We start from the raw sequence: 16,501 nt of genomic DNA on the forward strand, positions 1-16,501 counted from the left end.
AAAAAAAAAAAAAAAAAAGAAAGAAAGAAAAGAAAGTCATACTAAATTGGCTCATCAGAGTGACATAGATGCAAAATTTATCTAAATTTCATCAAGTATTTGACAAAGTTTCTCATGAGATCCTTATGTACAAGAACTATAGACAGAATAACTATATGGATTGGGAGTTGGTCCCTGGTGGTTTTCTTTAGGGCTCTGTCCTAGGTCTTGTTTTTATTTTTATTAGTGACTTAGATGAAAACATTTGGTGTTCAATGTGTAGTATATAGGATAACTCTCATTCAACACTCATCTTTGCCCAATTATTCTGGATGAATATTTACTACACAAACTAGACCATGGAAATAGATAGGATTAGATAAGAAATAGATAGGACTGCCAATTGAAAGATATTTCTTTCTGAATTTTAACAATGCAAGGTTTTTTTTTCTTTAGAATAAATAATAGAATCACCAATTGGTGAGGGCTCTCAGAGGTCACCTAGTCTCACCCATGTCTTAGCATGAATATCATCTACAACATCCCCATGAGTGATTATTTAGATTCTACTTTAAAGACCTTTAGTAATGGATAACTCAGTTTGAGGGGCAGCTAGGTGGTGTAGTGGACAGAGCACTGAACCTAGAGTCAGGAAGACTTCAGTTAAAAATTACTAAGACTCTAGATGTGTGACCCTGCACAAGTCACTTATCCACTCTGCCTTGGTTTTCTCAATCGTAAAATGGCAGTCAAAATAGCACCTGCCTCTCAGGGTTATTGTGAGGATCAGATAAGGCCTTAATTATTGCTTGTTTCCTTTTCTTTCTGTTGGCCTAGTATAGTAAATATCTGTCACTAGGACAATTGTCTAACTGTATCTCCCCTATCCTGGACTTTTACAACTGATATAATTTTTTTGAAGCCAAGGTTAAGCACATTTATTATTATTACATTCATCACCGAATTTTGTCTTAGATTCAGGTCCTTTCACAACAGGTTCCTTTCCTGTTGTCACCTTTTTGGACCCTGGATCTATTATTTAGGCAGCTAATTGGTGTAGTGGACAGAGCTGACCTGGAGTCAGAAAGACCAGAGTTCAAATCTTGCGTCAGACACATACTGGCTGTGTGATCCTATGCAAGTCATTTATACTTACTTGCCCTCAGTTTCCTCATCTATAAAATGGGCTAATAATAGCATCTAGCTCACAAAGTTATTGTGAGGCTCAAATGAGATACATGTGAAATGCTTTGCAAAGCTTAAACCACTGTATAAAGGCTAACATTGAATTAGTAATATTTTAGAATGGGAATGGCAATTGAATTCAGCCATTTTCCCCGCAAAACCCTTATTATAACGTGCCCAAAAAGGTGATCCTACCTCTCTCTTAAAGACCTCCAAGAGGAAAGTTTTCCATGACATCAAACCTATAACCTGCCTCTTTAGTACTTCCCATTGCTCCCAGGTCTACCCTCAGATACAGAGCAGGATAAATCATTCCTTTTCCACACTGCATCCCTGTACATACTTGACTGTAGCTATTATGTCATCCCCAAGTTCTCTCTTTCATGCTTAAACAATCCCACTTCCTTCAATCAATCCTTATTTAACATGGTCTCAAAACCCTTCACCATTGTGGTTGCTGTCCTCTGGACCTTCTCCCATTTGTCAGTTTCCTTCCTAAGACCTAACACCATAAATATTCTCAATGGGATTTAATAAAAGCAAAATAGAGTGATACCATCATCTCCTTTTTTATGGAAGCTATACCTCCTTCATAGTCCCATTAAGCATAGACTGGTGATCCACCTAAAGATTTTCCCCAGTTTTGCATCATTTGTACATTTTATAGTCATGCTTACTTTTGCCTTCACAAAATTTCAAAGTATCCGAGTAAAGATTTGAAACCCAGGTTTCTTCTGATTGCACATTATCCTGCTCTTTCTATTATGACATGTTGCCTCATTGACAAAAATTGCTGACAATGTTGAATGGAACAGAGTCAAAGATACTGTATTTGGAAACGCCACTGGTGACTTCCCTGAACATTGCCTAATTAGTTAATTGCCATTTTTGTCACTAGTTTTTGAACTAGTTCTGAAAACTATATTATCATACTGCTTTCATTCTCCAGATCTATTTTTACTTTCTCTTATATATGGCAAATTATTGAAGTAAAATTGGTATTTAACAATTCCATTATTACAGGAAAAGTAGCCTATTTTATACCTGCTTTTTGAAGTTTTATTCTTTGTTGAACTGTTTTGTCACGCCTTTCACTGACAGTCTTTCTTGCGGTCTCCATAGAGACATTATGGAAGTTTTCTCTGGAGAATTACTCTACTTGCACACCCAGACAGAGTGCCGTTGCCCTGTCAGCCACCCGAGGGTCCATCCTTTGGTGCAGCGGTACTGCCTCCCTAATGATGCGGATGACACAACCAATGATAGAGTTTTGAGGCTGAATCCTGCTGCTCATCCTCTCTCTTACATCAACGATAATGATATTGGGACTTCGTGGATTTCTCATGTGTTTAAAAACACTACTGAGCTTGAAAATGGAGTGGCGATCACAATAGATTTGGAAAATGGACAGTACCAGGTAATTAGATGAACTTTTTTGCTTGTATCAATAGCATCTTGGAATTGAGTTAGGCAAATGAGCATTTGATTCATTAAAAAAAAAAAGTATAGGGAATAAAACTTGTGAATTAAAAGGTTCTGTAGGGATATAATGGGTTCATTTTTAGAAATGTTTTTTATTCAAAACCTATATTATAAAAAGAATACTTGGTATTTATAGAAAGCTTTAAGCTTTCTTGTGTAGCACCCTGTCTTCATTACACCCAAGGTCAGAATACTTGTATAGGTTATCATGCATTCAGAATTAGGACTTGAGACCATACCATTACCACATTATGTCAGACCAGACCAAATGACATGAATTCAAAGACAAGAAAGCAGTATATTATAATAGAATGACAAAATAAATAACAATGAATTAAATCAGGTGATTAGTAAACATACTACCCACGCATAAATGATTGCCCTTTCTCATGTCCTCCAAGGAGTGCTAGTTAACTTCTGATTTAATTCCTCCGTATCTTCAGCATAGTATAGTGGGGATACATTGAGATCAAATGCATGCTTCTGGTAGCTAAGGGTCCAAAGCTATCCTCTTGACCATGCTGCAAGTATCATTGGTGTGACAATTAGGGGGGCTCAGTACATAGAGCACTGCACCTGGGATCAGGAAGGACTGAGTTCAAATCCTATCTCAGGCACATATTAGTTGTGTGATCCAGGGCAAGTCACTTAACCATTGCCTGCTTCAGTTTCCTCATCTGTAAAAATCTGAATTCTTAAAACCTCCCAGTGTTGTAAGAATAAAATGAAATATTTATAAAGGGCTTTGCAAACCTTGAGTGCTAGCTATCACTGTTATTATTGTTAAGTTACGGAGTACTGACTCCTCGAGCTCTGAAGAAAAACTGAAAACTCTTGCCATGGCTCTCATAATTATTATATTTCAGATAGACTACCAGAGGCTGGTTGTCATGGTGTAGTAGCAAGTATCCTAGCGAACCAGGATGGCTGCTAGTACAAGTTCTTTGATCTGCTTTTCTAAAGGAAAGCAACTCAAAAAGGGTTAACAGCTTTACTTTAATCAATCAAACATATATCATGTGCCTAGTTCAGGGAAAAGTCAGCACCCTGAACTTCAGAGAATACAAACAGAAGTTACAAGAGAAAATAACACAATTCAGCAAACATGTCTGACCATTACATCAATACCTAGTTAGTCACCAGAGAGAGAAGCACCAACATCTGGGGTTTAAAAGGGGGTGGGAGGAAACTCAACAATTGCCCAGAGACTCATCTGACCAAATCACAGAACTCTTCCCAAAGTGAGCCCCAAAGGGGCTCAGAGGTACATACAGCCTTCTCCAGGGTTAGAGAACATCACAAGCCTCATGATTCACTTGACTACAAAGTAACAAAAGGTATGCCTTCCTGAAAAACAAGCCTCCCACCACAGGCTCCAGGGGAGCAAATGCAGCCTATTGTGGGTAGAATATGTTTTCTTATCAGGAAAGGTCCTCAAGTTCATCTTAGGCTTTTTAAGGGATAGGGAAGATCTTCAAATTTTGATTACCATTGCACATGGATAGGTTGGTGTCACTTCCTTTGGATTTCCTTTTATTTGTATGGATTTCCTTTTATTCTGTTTCCTATATCCCCTCATCCTTCTCACATTTTTGTCACCCATGACTCCGTCACCCATAATTCTGTTTATATCTCTGATGCCTATGTCCGACTCATATGTGCTACACTTGCCTTTCTACACTGGCAAAACTTCATGGTACATAGCGCACCCACAGTGTGTTTTAGGTAATGCCATCTCATGTCAGGATTCTGCAGAGGCTTCTGAGAATATCTCTCAATGAACAAGGATTGTGGAAAATGGAGATCATGAGTACATTCTCTACAATTATAAAACATTTCCACCATACATAATTCTCATTTCTTTTTAACAAGTCTATGTGGTGTCTAGGGCAGATGTGATTGTCATTTTATTTATGGGGAAACGGAAGATTGAAGAGGTCCAAAATGACTTGGCCAAGGTCATTCAGTAAGTTAGTGATAGGTTTCGATCTAATTATTTATGAAATGCTGAAGGGACTTTGATTTAGGTTGAAGTGCTAGTGGCTGAGTTCAGTACAAAGTGCTTAATACAAAAGACTACTTTAAAAAACACTTGGCAGATATACTTTTATGGTATTTTTCTTAGTTTGGTAGAAAGAACATTGGAGTGAGGCAGGTAGGTTGTACAGTGTACTGATTCTGGTGTTAGGACACTTGATGCTTACTAGCTGTGTGACCCTGAGCAAATCACTTAACCCTGATATCCGAGAGAGAGAGACAGAGAGACAGAGACAAAGAGAGACAGAGACAGAGAGAGAGAGACAGAGAGACAGAGTGACAGAGACAGAGAGAGAGACAGAGAGAGAGAGAGAGAGAGAGAGAGAGAGAGAGAGAGAGAGAGAGAGAGAGAGAGAGAGAGAGAGAAGAAAGAACACTGGATTTGGGATTAAGATATCTGGAGTTCAATTTCCGCTCTTCTTCTGTTGGATGTCTTTTTGGCCCTCAGATTCCTTCTTTAGAAAATAAGGGAACTAGGCTGTATTAAGGTCCTTTTGATCCCTTTTAAAAAATCCTTTGATTGCAAATATGCATTTATTGTATTGGATTTCTCTTTGGCTTATAAGGTCCTCTCTCTGAAGACTTTAGCACAGTACTGGGTACAAAATAAGTGCTTAATAAATGTTTATTGACTGACCCAACATAGGGACCACATGCAACCAGTAGAACTGATAGCTTGTAAATATTTGATGATATTGACTAGAAATGAGACATAATGAATAAATAGAATGTACTTAGTTGGTTTACTGATGCATCAAACTTAGACATTTCAGTTGTAATATTTAATGTACTATTTCTTTACAGGTTTTTTACATTGTCCTTCAGTTCTTTAGTCCACAGCCAACAGGAATCCGAATTCAAAGGAAAAAGATGGACCACTTAGACTGGGAGGACTGGCAGTATTTTGCTAGAAACTGCAGTGATTTTGGAATGAAAAACAATGGCTATTTGGAAGATCCTGACTCTGTCAACTGCCTTCAGCTTCCTAAGTATGAAAAAAATAAAAGAAACACATTGTTGGTTTATTTTTTTGCATGTTTTTTTTTTAATTGAGGCAGTTAGGTGAAGTGGATAGAGTGCTGGACCTGGAGTCAGGAAGACATGAATTCAAATGCAACCTCAGACATTTACTAGCTGTGTGACCCTGGGTCAATCACTTAATCTGTTTGCCTCAGTTTCCTAATCTGTAAAGTGGGCTTAATAATCTAACCTATTGGGATAAAATTAGATAATAATTATAAAACACTTGGCACAGTGCCTGGTATATCATAATCACTACATAAATGTTGTTTTTGTTAATTGGTACTGGTGAACAGATCTTAGCCTAGAACTACAGATGATTTAGGTGAATGTCTCTTGAACTAATTTGGTCATGTGACATTTTGAGACATGAAGAAATTCATTAATCCTTGTCTAGGAATCCTGGGAATATTGAATATCTCCAGAACAGAGAAGGATTTGGGGAATTTTAGCATAAAATAAAGGAAATTAGTACCACTTAAAATAGAAAATCACTATACACAATATATGCATATATAATAATAAATACTATGCATGATAGTGTTGATGTACATATAATTTCCTATTTAATATTTCAGAGGAGAAACCTGATAGCAAGAAAAGGTTATGGAACCTCCACATTATGTGCAACACTAGAATTCCATTAAACATGGCTTGAGAAATGCTTATGTATGTTATAGGAGCCATAGACTCTATTAAGGCCTTGTTCATCCCTCCTCTGTAAGGAAAGACCCTAAGCAAGCATTGTCAACAAATTGAGTTCTCCAAAGGAGATTTGTATATCTTCTATCATTAACATGATTTAGCGCTTTGCAGCCCAACGTCTGAACATTCAGTCATATTTTTCACACTTTCGATAAGGTTTTTATCATACTTACAAGAAATATATTTCTAGGGTACCAGAAGGGCAATCCTATCACTGGTGTAGGTCACAACTCCTCCACACTTTGTTAGCTGGTTTTTATGGGTTGTTGTGTTCAAATTTCTGAGGATGAGCCTAATAGAATTTAGTTGTCTGGTTCTTAGATGACAGGTACACAGTCCTTAACAATAGCAATACTTGAAAATTCTTCAGATCAATAGAACCTTCCAGAATTAGGGTGCTACACTACTATAGTTTAAAAAGATCTCTGGTTATCTCTGTTATATGGTGAGACATTGGAATAGAATGTGTCAGAATACCTGGATTTTCAGCTCAGGTACTAATAACTAAGACTGGGAGGCCTGACTTAAATATGGAAAATTTCCTATGATATGACCACAGAATAATGTAGGGGCTCTGAAATCTTTGCTAAAATGTGATTCTTGATAAATGGATGCTATAGATGTTACTGCCAAAACAAAAACAAAAATCCCTAATTATTCAACTAATTAAGACAAATGTGAAATATAACTTTTATTTCCCTTCCCTGAAGATAAAATCATGACCCTGAGAAAGTGTTCTAAAGTATTTTTCTTATTTGACTTGAATATGAAATATTTGGAATACCTGTAGTTTTTAAATGCTAAGAATTTAAACTTCTCTTGATGTTATATAACCACTTCCCCTAGGTTGCATGCTTTATTCTGTGCAAAACAGGAAAGGGGTTTTCAATATTTTTGCATTTCTTTCATCTACAGTTTTACCCCATATTCTCGTGGTAACATCACATTTAGTATCTTGACACCTGAACCAAATCATCGACCTGGATATAATAATTTCTACAAGAACCCTTCTCTCCAAGAGTTTGTAAAAGCCACACAAATAAGGATTCATCTCCTTGGTCAGTATTATACAACTGAGTCGTCTGTTAACTTCAGGCATAGATACTATGGAGTGAATGAAATTACGATCAGTGGCAGGTAATGTTCATTTTAGCTTGTGATTATAAACTGTTGCTTCAATGAAAGCTTTTGTTTAGGATATAGAGAAATAATTAAGATTGGTTGGATGTAAGTCATGGATTCTACCTGGCCGGAGTCTCATTAACCTTTGCCCTAGACATTCATTTTGCTAGAAGATCTCTGGGAATACTGTAATGGAAAATTGCCTCTGAATGTCTTGAACTCTAGAACTGTCACTCTTTTAAACAGCTAGCAGTTAGCCAAACATCTGATTTCCTTTCTTATCTTAATATTGTGTTATCTTCTCATATATAGTTGTCTTACCTTGATTCATTCACTTCTTTCACCTTCTCCTGTTTAAGACCTTTACGTCCTTTTTTAGCTTGAGTTTTGTTCCCTTCTGTTATTCCTTTACCCTCTCTTTTTTCCTGTTTCCCTTCTCTTTCTCTTCCTTTTTCTTTTTCTCAGGTGTTTCTTCTTTGTCCTCCACTTAATTTCCTCTCCCACACTTGAACCCTTAGTGACCACCAGACACTTTGGTTCCAAAAGTCAAAGTCAAATTTCTTTCTGAAAACTTGAGACTATTTCCTATCACAAAGATGTTTTGTAACTTGTTATCAACTCTGATATGATCACTTGTCTAGGCAGTCAGTTTGGTCCAGTGTCACTGAATTTGGCACCATAAATTCTATTTGGGAATGAGTTACCATATGTTTTATTTTGCAGTCACCAAATCAAATGTGGTTGTGAATTTTTTTGAAGAACCATTGGAATTAAAAATTTATTGTAAAAGTGGAAGGAAGACCTTAAGGAATGTTACCAATCAGCTGGAAATCATTGGATACCTAGAGCTTCCTTCGTTGCACCCAGACTGAGGCTACATGCACTCACAACCAAATGTTGTGGGTTCTAGTCCTAACTCCTGAAGGTGTCACTAACTCACTCTGTGACTGAAGGAAATTAAGCCTCTTCTTTGGCTTCCCTCTTTCTCCTCTGATAAATTAAAGGCTTAGAACACATGTTCTCTAGAAAGTGGCAATATCAGTCTCCTTTTAGATCTGTTAAGGAGACATAAGCTCTCAGAGGATAGAGACAATTTTTTTTAAAAATTCAGACCCTGGATATTTGGACAGTCATAGCAGATCATGTGTGGTAGCCAGGTGACTCATCTTTCTGAGATCAAATCTGGCTTCAGAAACTTACTAGTTGTGTGATCCTGAGCAAACCAATTCACCTTGTTTGCCTCAGTTTCCTCATCTATAAAATGAGCTAGAGAAGGAAATGGCAAAATGCTCCAGTATCTTTGGCAAGAAAACCCGAATGGGATCATGGAGAGTCAGACACAACCGAAAATGACCAAATAATGAGAAACAACAGCAGAATATGGGAATGTGCAAATTCTCAGTTAATTGGAAAGCTGTAGCAATAGACCTAAAAGAGGCTACAGCACAGCTAAAGGGGAATAACTGTAGCAGGAGTCAAGTTATGAATATGAGACTTGGTTCCCATAGGTCCACACTTCCTTGATAACACAGGTTTTACTCTAGACAAACAATCTGGTGATCCTTGAGAGATGTATAACTTTCTCGGCATCATTGAGGATGATAACACTTCAAATTATCCTATCAAATAAAACATAATAGTTGCAAAAAACTTGGTGTGGAGGTATGTTTTTTGTTTACAATGCATTTTTTCTTTTCTTGGAAAGGAAGGAATAGGTGAAAAATATAACCTTTGGATGTCTCCTTTATTATGTATATTAATAATAGAGTATTGTTAAAGGAATAACTTTACCATATAAGTAATATGAAAATTTAACAACAGAATAATCTCCAAAGGTGCGTGGGATAGTGTGAGCAAATGTTATTATTGAACTTGATATCTAATATGTATATATAAATATACATAATATATATATATATACACATGTGTATGTATAGATATGTGTATACACACACAAAGATACACATATACACACATATGCTTGTAAGTGTGGAGACTTCTCATATATAGTATAATTCACTTGAATGATTTTAACAGAGGCATTCTCACCTAGTTAAGATAGTTACTTTAAGTGTGGTGGTGTGATTTAGTGATTGATTCAATAGAGATGTTCTCATCTGATAAAGGTATTAGAGCTTAAGCATTTCACATGAGTTACTTGATTCAGATGGAATGATTGATTTATCACCTTGATTGACCACCAACCTACACTATCCCCAAAGTTTAATATATATAATATCTATATCTAGATATATCATCTACAGTTATATGCTCTAGAGAGGAAGAGGAGGGGGATAAGAAGAGAGGGATAAGCAAAAAAAAAAAGAAGGGGGAAAGGAGGGGCAGGTTGCATAACATAATAGATTTATAGAGGCTGGGTTTAGAGTCAGGAATAACAGTAAAAATCCAGTCTTTGACATTTACCAGTTGGGGAAACTCTAGTCAAGTTACTATGCCTCCATTTGCCTCAGGTGCCTACCTAGGATTTAACTATTAAGTGACAACCTACATTGATAAAGAGAGTTCTCATAGTGAGAATTCCCTACATAGCCAAAAATATATCCTATGTATGTATATTAAACATAAACAGCATTTTTGGAATTTGAATAACAATAACAGAATAAGACTGCCCTCATTTGACCATACTATGTTCTCTATCTTCCCAAAGTGAAGTAGACAGCGCACTTACCAAATATTGAGATAATTTGAGAAATGTAATTTCGATGTTTCTTTCTTGTATGGCATTCATTCACTTCACTACGTGGGTACATTGGCAGAGCTTGAGCTAGATTGAAAGAAATGTTGATTTTTATTGACAATCATCTAACGTTTCTATTCACAGATGTAATTGTCATGGTCATGCCAGTGATTGTGACATGGTTAGCAAACCTTATCGATGCCTCTGCTCTCAGGAAAGCTACACTGAAGGACAGAATGTGAGTTCTCTCTTGGTGAATAGAATTATCTCTATTCTATGCTTTAGTTAATTTCTAATAGAAAATCAACACATTTTCCTCTGTATTTGAGTACAAGTGAGAATGATTGGCATATGAACACCAAAGATAGAACTTTGTTCAAGAGAAAAAAAAAAAGAAATATCTATAAATTTGTTTGCTATGTTAAACATTTTGTTGTTTTAATAAATTCAAAGAAGATGACACTGGAACTAAAATCTGAATGACTTTCTCTTTTTGTTGTCTGCCTTATTGTCATTATCTTCTTTTTGTTTTTGTTTTTAAGATTGTTACCTGTGTGCCCAGATAAGCATGGCCCTAAACAGAATTAGACAAAATATAGGAATGGTGCTTGTCTTTAAAAATTTTCTTTGCTAAGAAACCAGAGATTCTAAGTATTCAAAGATAACCATAATGTAATTTATTCAAGCAAAATTTTTTTAAATTCAGTTTACTTTTTTTGCACGTTATGCAAATTTTAAACACAATTTTATTTTGGTTATTCAAAAATTACAAAAACTCAATTGACAATCATGTCATTAACCTCTATCTTTCCACAGTGGTAAGGTGTGGAGGCTTTCTGAGCATGTTATAGTTATCATCATCATCATTACAATGTTTATTAAGTCTTAGAACTAAGCACTAAAGCAAGAAGAAAAACCTAGTCTGTGCCCTCAAGGAGCTTGTAATGTAGTTGGGAAGACAGGACACAAATGTAAAAATGTAGATGTAGTTTACTCTTCCCATTGTTCCTTTGTTGCAGTGGAAACAAAATATCTAAAGAGAGAAATAGGAGACATTCTTAAAGTCAGAAAATCTGATTTCTTTTCACTGGTCTCAGGAAGGGAGCATGATATGGAGGAAAGAGCACTGCAGTTGTTAGAAAAAAGATTTAAGCTCAAATACCATCTCTTCTACTTATTACTGTTGCAACAACCTTTCTTGGCCTTACTTCCCAAATATGTAAAACAGGGAGCTTGGACTATGCTTTGAATCTTATGATATCAGTAAGAGACCTATTAGGGATAATCAAACACTAAAAGAGTCCCTTGTAATGCTATAGTTTTGTGTAAAATGATTCATCTTAGAACATTTATAGGTAGGTCTCTTGTTCAATGCCTAGGTGATATAATGATATGAACATTTGGCATATAGGTTAGAATCTTAGAATTGGAATTTATCTAATGAAGTAATTTGATTTTTATGATTTTTCTCTCTAAGGAACACTCTAGCAGAACTATTAAGACAGATAGTTGTCTATTCTGTTTATATCTAAATATAGTAGCTATAGGAATGCAGTTTCCACAGAGTCTTTAAATACACACACACACACACACACACATTCATTGATCACAATCTTTTATGGCTTAAGTTCATACTGCTGTTAATATTTGTAACACACAGAACTATTTAAAAATCGTGTAAGATATCATGTCCTAAAATCCCATCCACATCCAGAGAAAGACATATGGAGTCTGAACACAGATTGAAGCATACGATTTGCTCTCTTTTTTGTTTTTTTCTTCCTCATGGTTCCTCCCATTCATTCTCATTCTTCTATATAACATAACTAATGTGAAAATATGTTTAATAAGAATGTATATGTACAGCCTTATCAGATTGCACACCATCTTAGGGAGAGAGTAGAGGGGGTAGATGGAGAAAATTGAAAACTTATGAAAGTGAATGTTGAAAACTAAAGATAAATAAAAAAGATATCATTTCTTAATGGTTAATGATATTTTCCTTAAAAAATGACCCCATTTCTGTTTGTCAGGGATGGTGTTGTTTTGCCTGTTACTCTTTTATTCATTTCAGCTAACAACTAGACTTAATTGTTTTTATTTTTTATTGTTATTTTCCAGTCATGTCTGATTCTGACCCAAATTATCATTTTCTTTGGCATAGATTACTGGACTAATTTGCCATTTCCTTATTGAGCTCATTTTACAGATGAGGTAACTGAGACAAACCAGGTTAAGTGATTTGCCCAGGGTCACACAGTTAATAAGTTTCTGAGGCTGGATTTGAACTCAGGAAGATGTGTCACCTAGCTGCTTCTAGACTCTATTGCTTGAAGGCAAACAATATACAGAACCTTATTTGCATTTCATGACAACTTAACAGTCTTAATTCAGAAGTAACAGAAGGCTATAGATATACCATGCAGACCACACTTCTGTTATTAAGGTCCATTGTTATATTAGCTTTTAAAATAACATGATGATGATGATGATGATGATGATGATGATGACGATGACATATTTACCTTGTTGTCTTCTCTGACTCCCAGATCATGTTCTAGTGGTATCTGCTCAATCATTCCTGTCTCACTCCCATTTGTGTAGCTTATCTTAGTTGGTTAAGTTGAGCATTTTGATTTTCTCTCTATGGAAGAATGTACTCATTGTTGAATGATTTTTTTTCTAACCTAAAGTTTTCTTTTAATTCCATGTCTTTTCTCTAACATACTAACAATACTACAGAGTAAAAATTTAATAAATATCAAATACTTGTGGACTTATTAGTAAATACCTGTTGCCTGCTTGATTTGCTTTACCATCTTCTGGTGATAAGGCTTTCTGAACTTAGGCTGGTCATTGAATGACTATATAGTACTCATCTGGTGTTCAGACTTTTAAAATTGCAGAAATTCTGAGTTTGGGTTTTTCAATTTTTAAAAATTAATTTGTCAATTAATAAAAATGCACTTTCTCTCCTTTCTATCTCCTGTCTACACTGCAACTAGGGAAAAAAGAAAAATAAGACCCTTGTAAAAATATGTATGGTCAAGAAAAAACAAATTCCCACATTGTGTCCATCTCTTATTCTTCATAGCTCTTACTCTTCTCTCTTAATCCTCATCTCTTATTCTTCACATTTAGTCCATTACTTCTTCACTAAGAGGTTGGTGCCATCCTTCTTCATCTATCCTCTCAAATCCTGGTTGATCATTGCACTCATTAGAACTTTTAAGTCTCTCAGAGATGTTTATTTTTACTAAGTTGTCATCGTAGTATAATTTTTTTTCATGGTTCTACTTGCTTCACTCTGCATCAAGTCATTCAAGTCTTCCTAGGTTTCTCTCAAATTGTCCTTTTCATTGCTTTTTGCATCATGGTAGAATATCATTAAATTCCTTTACTATCATTTGTTTAGCTATCAATTGGGGAATGATTTTGAGAAAGCAAGATTTCAACTCCACCCCATAATGAAACATTGGAATAGGGCTTTAGTAGAAGACACTGTTAGAACACATTACATAAAATAAAAGAAATTTCAAAAAAAAAAGGAAAATAAATTTAGTCCACTACACAGCTTTATATAAGAAGCATTAAGAAAATGGTGTTTGAATTTGTGAGATTCACTCCAAAAAGCAATTATCGAGTACCCACTATCTACAAAGTCTAGTGCTGGGAGATGGGGATATGTAGACAAAGGGATAAACAATTCTTGCCTTCAAGGAGTTTTCATCTTCTTTGAGAGTGATGGGAATTACAAGATTTACACAGATAAGGGTAGCCTCGATAATTTGAAGAGAGGGAGAGCACTGACTATTAAGGAAGTTAAGAAAGGCTTCCTGAAAGAGGTAGTTTTGAAGGAAGTTAGGAAATTTTAAGAGGTGCCGAGGGCATGGATTTTCAAGATGGACATGGATTGTTTAACATCAAAGTTGTTGGAGATAGAAATTGAAGTTTAGAGAATAGCAAATAGGCCAGTTTAGTTGGAATGGAGAGTACAGGAGGAGTAAGTAATATGAAATAAGCCTGGCAAGGCAGGTCAGGGTCAGATTTAAAGCAAACAAGCAAACTTTAAATGCTAAACTGAGGAGTTTGTTACTTATACTGGAAGCAATAGGGAGCCCCTGAAAGCTCTTAAGCATGATAGTGACATGGTCAGATGTACTTTAGGAAGATTATTCTGGCAGCTATGCAGAGGATGAGTTTGAGTAGGGAGAGATTGGAAGCCAGAACTTCAGTTAGGAATCTGTTACAATCTATAGTGCTATTGAAAGCTTTAATTAGGATGATGGTTATGAGTGAAGAGAAGAGGATAAATTACAGATATGTTAGGAGGTAGGTAAAACATAACTTTGATTCAGTGCTATGCTATATATCATATAAAGACTGCATTCCTTCGTTATAGAGAAGACATTCCATGCCTTTGTAATTGTGGTTCTTCATATCTGGAAATCTTTTCCTCTTCTTAGCTTCTTGCAAGACAGTCCAAATACCACCTTTTTGTAAAAAACTTTTCTTTATTTTCTCATCCCTTCAAATTCTAGTATCTTCTGTATGAGACTACCTTCCACCTATGCTGTCTATATCTTGTATGTATTTAGTTTTTAACATCTTCCCTAGTAGAATATAAACTCAAGGCAGAGATAATGTATCTTCTTTTTTGCATCCTTGGCACTTAGTAAGCATTTAATGAATATTTATTGACTGACTGGTGTGGGGGCTAGAGTGCTGGGATGTAGGATAGTTGGATACAGGAAGTCCTGTGTTCAGACCTTAGCTCCGACCCTTATTTACACTTAGCAAATAATTTAACCTCTATATATCTCAGTCAGTTTCCAGTATATATGTATAAAGTCATAGCGTGGTCACAATGTGTTGGTGGAGAGAGTTCCATGGTTGAAAAGAATTATAAATCTTTCTTGGGTTCATTTGCTATTAAAAAAAGTGTGAACTATGACCTCAGTAATTTTAATCACTTATTTGTTTGTCTTTTGGTTGTTCATATAACCACACCTAACACTATGTTTTTTGGGGCTTATCATGGTTAAGGACACTTGACTGAGACAAGAATAAGTTTCCATGTTATTTCACTTTTTAAAATAATAAGCTTTAAGATAAACCATCCATTTCCTATTGGAACTAGTGGTTCTTTTTAAAGACCTGGAAATAATCCAAAAAGAATGTCTTCAATTTCACAGTATTCTGCTAACCATTAATAATATTACTCAATAAACAGGGCTTTTGTGAATTATATTACAGCCATTTGGCAAACAGTTGAAAACGTAAGCCTTGAGAATATGCCAGTTCCTGGCAATTGCTGTTCGTAAGAGAAAGTGTTTTCAGGGGAAGTGAAAATGAATGAAGAAGGGAAAAAAAAGGGTAGAACTCAGCAGAACACATGTGTTACTATGTATATTCTGGGAATATTTTTCTTAAAAATGAAACTTAATTACCTTAAGAAAGTTATCAGATGTTATGGTCTAGTAACTGTGCCTTGACTAATAACCAAAATAGTGAATTAAATCACTGTGGATATAGTCAAGACAGCTCAAATCAACCTTCATTCTTTCCATCCAGCTCTCTTACCTCTACCTATTTCTCTTCCTCTAGTCATCAAATCTAAACAATTTCCAAAGCTAGTCCCAGTTCTAAGATAAACTCAAACTAGTCTCCACTCATAAATAAATTCTCATTACTGATTGGGTTCTTGGTGACTTTCCTTAATGTTAGTGTTTTTGCAATGTTATTTTAATGTAAGACATTGGATAAATTATAATATGCAGGACAAAGAACATTGACCCATTCTTTTTCTTTTGGAATTTTAAAGACTTTACATTTAACATGTCTACATTTTACAGAAAATGTGAGACAAATATTCCCTCATTAATAAAGCATCATCTTAGGAGTTTCTGATAAATTTCTGCTTTTGTTTGATTATAGTAAAGAAGTAAGAATGATTGAAGGAATAGCTGAGATATTTACTGGACCCATTTTAGAGGTTACTGAACTAGGCAAGGAAATCTTACATCATTTGCTATGCCCATTTAGTAAGGAAGGGAATTAAAAGCAAAATTCAACATTTTATAGTACTTATTGTATTTGAATTATTTCAAAGCATTAGATTTTCCCCTCTTTCTCTATTTCTTCAGTTTCTTTCTCTTTCCTCTCTTTCCCCCTTCCTCTTGCACTTGCCCTCCCTTTCTCTTGCTTTCCCCTTTCTTTCCATTGTTTTCCTTTCCTTTCTGTTCCCTAAAGCTTTCCCTTCTCTTAATCCTT

General features: G+C 35.5%; 1 protein-coding gene across 1 annotated transcript in view; it reads left to right on the forward strand.

Annotated features, from left to right (window-relative positions):
* Positions 1-16,501, forward strand: part of USH2A (usherin) — a 1,033,591-nt gene that overhangs the window by 98,605 nt on the left and 918,485 nt on the right. Inside the window, exons 6-9 of the mRNA XM_069066041.1 lie at positions 2,287-2,581; positions 5,488-5,672; positions 7,324-7,545; positions 10,373-10,466. Of these exons, the coding sequence (XP_068922142.1) occupies positions 2,287-2,581; positions 5,488-5,672; positions 7,324-7,545; positions 10,373-10,466 (796 nt within the window). The remainder of the gene's footprint in view (positions 1-2,286; positions 2,582-5,487; positions 5,673-7,323; positions 7,546-10,372; positions 10,467-16,501) is intronic.

Source organism: Petaurus breviceps, unplaced genomic scaffold (assembly GCF_028583685.1).
Source record: "Petaurus breviceps papuanus isolate PSGF00001 unplaced genomic scaffold, PetGlider_PUasm1.0 90702, whole genome shotgun sequence".
NCBI lineage: Eukaryota > Metazoa > Chordata > Mammalia > Diprotodontia > Petauridae > Petaurus > Petaurus breviceps.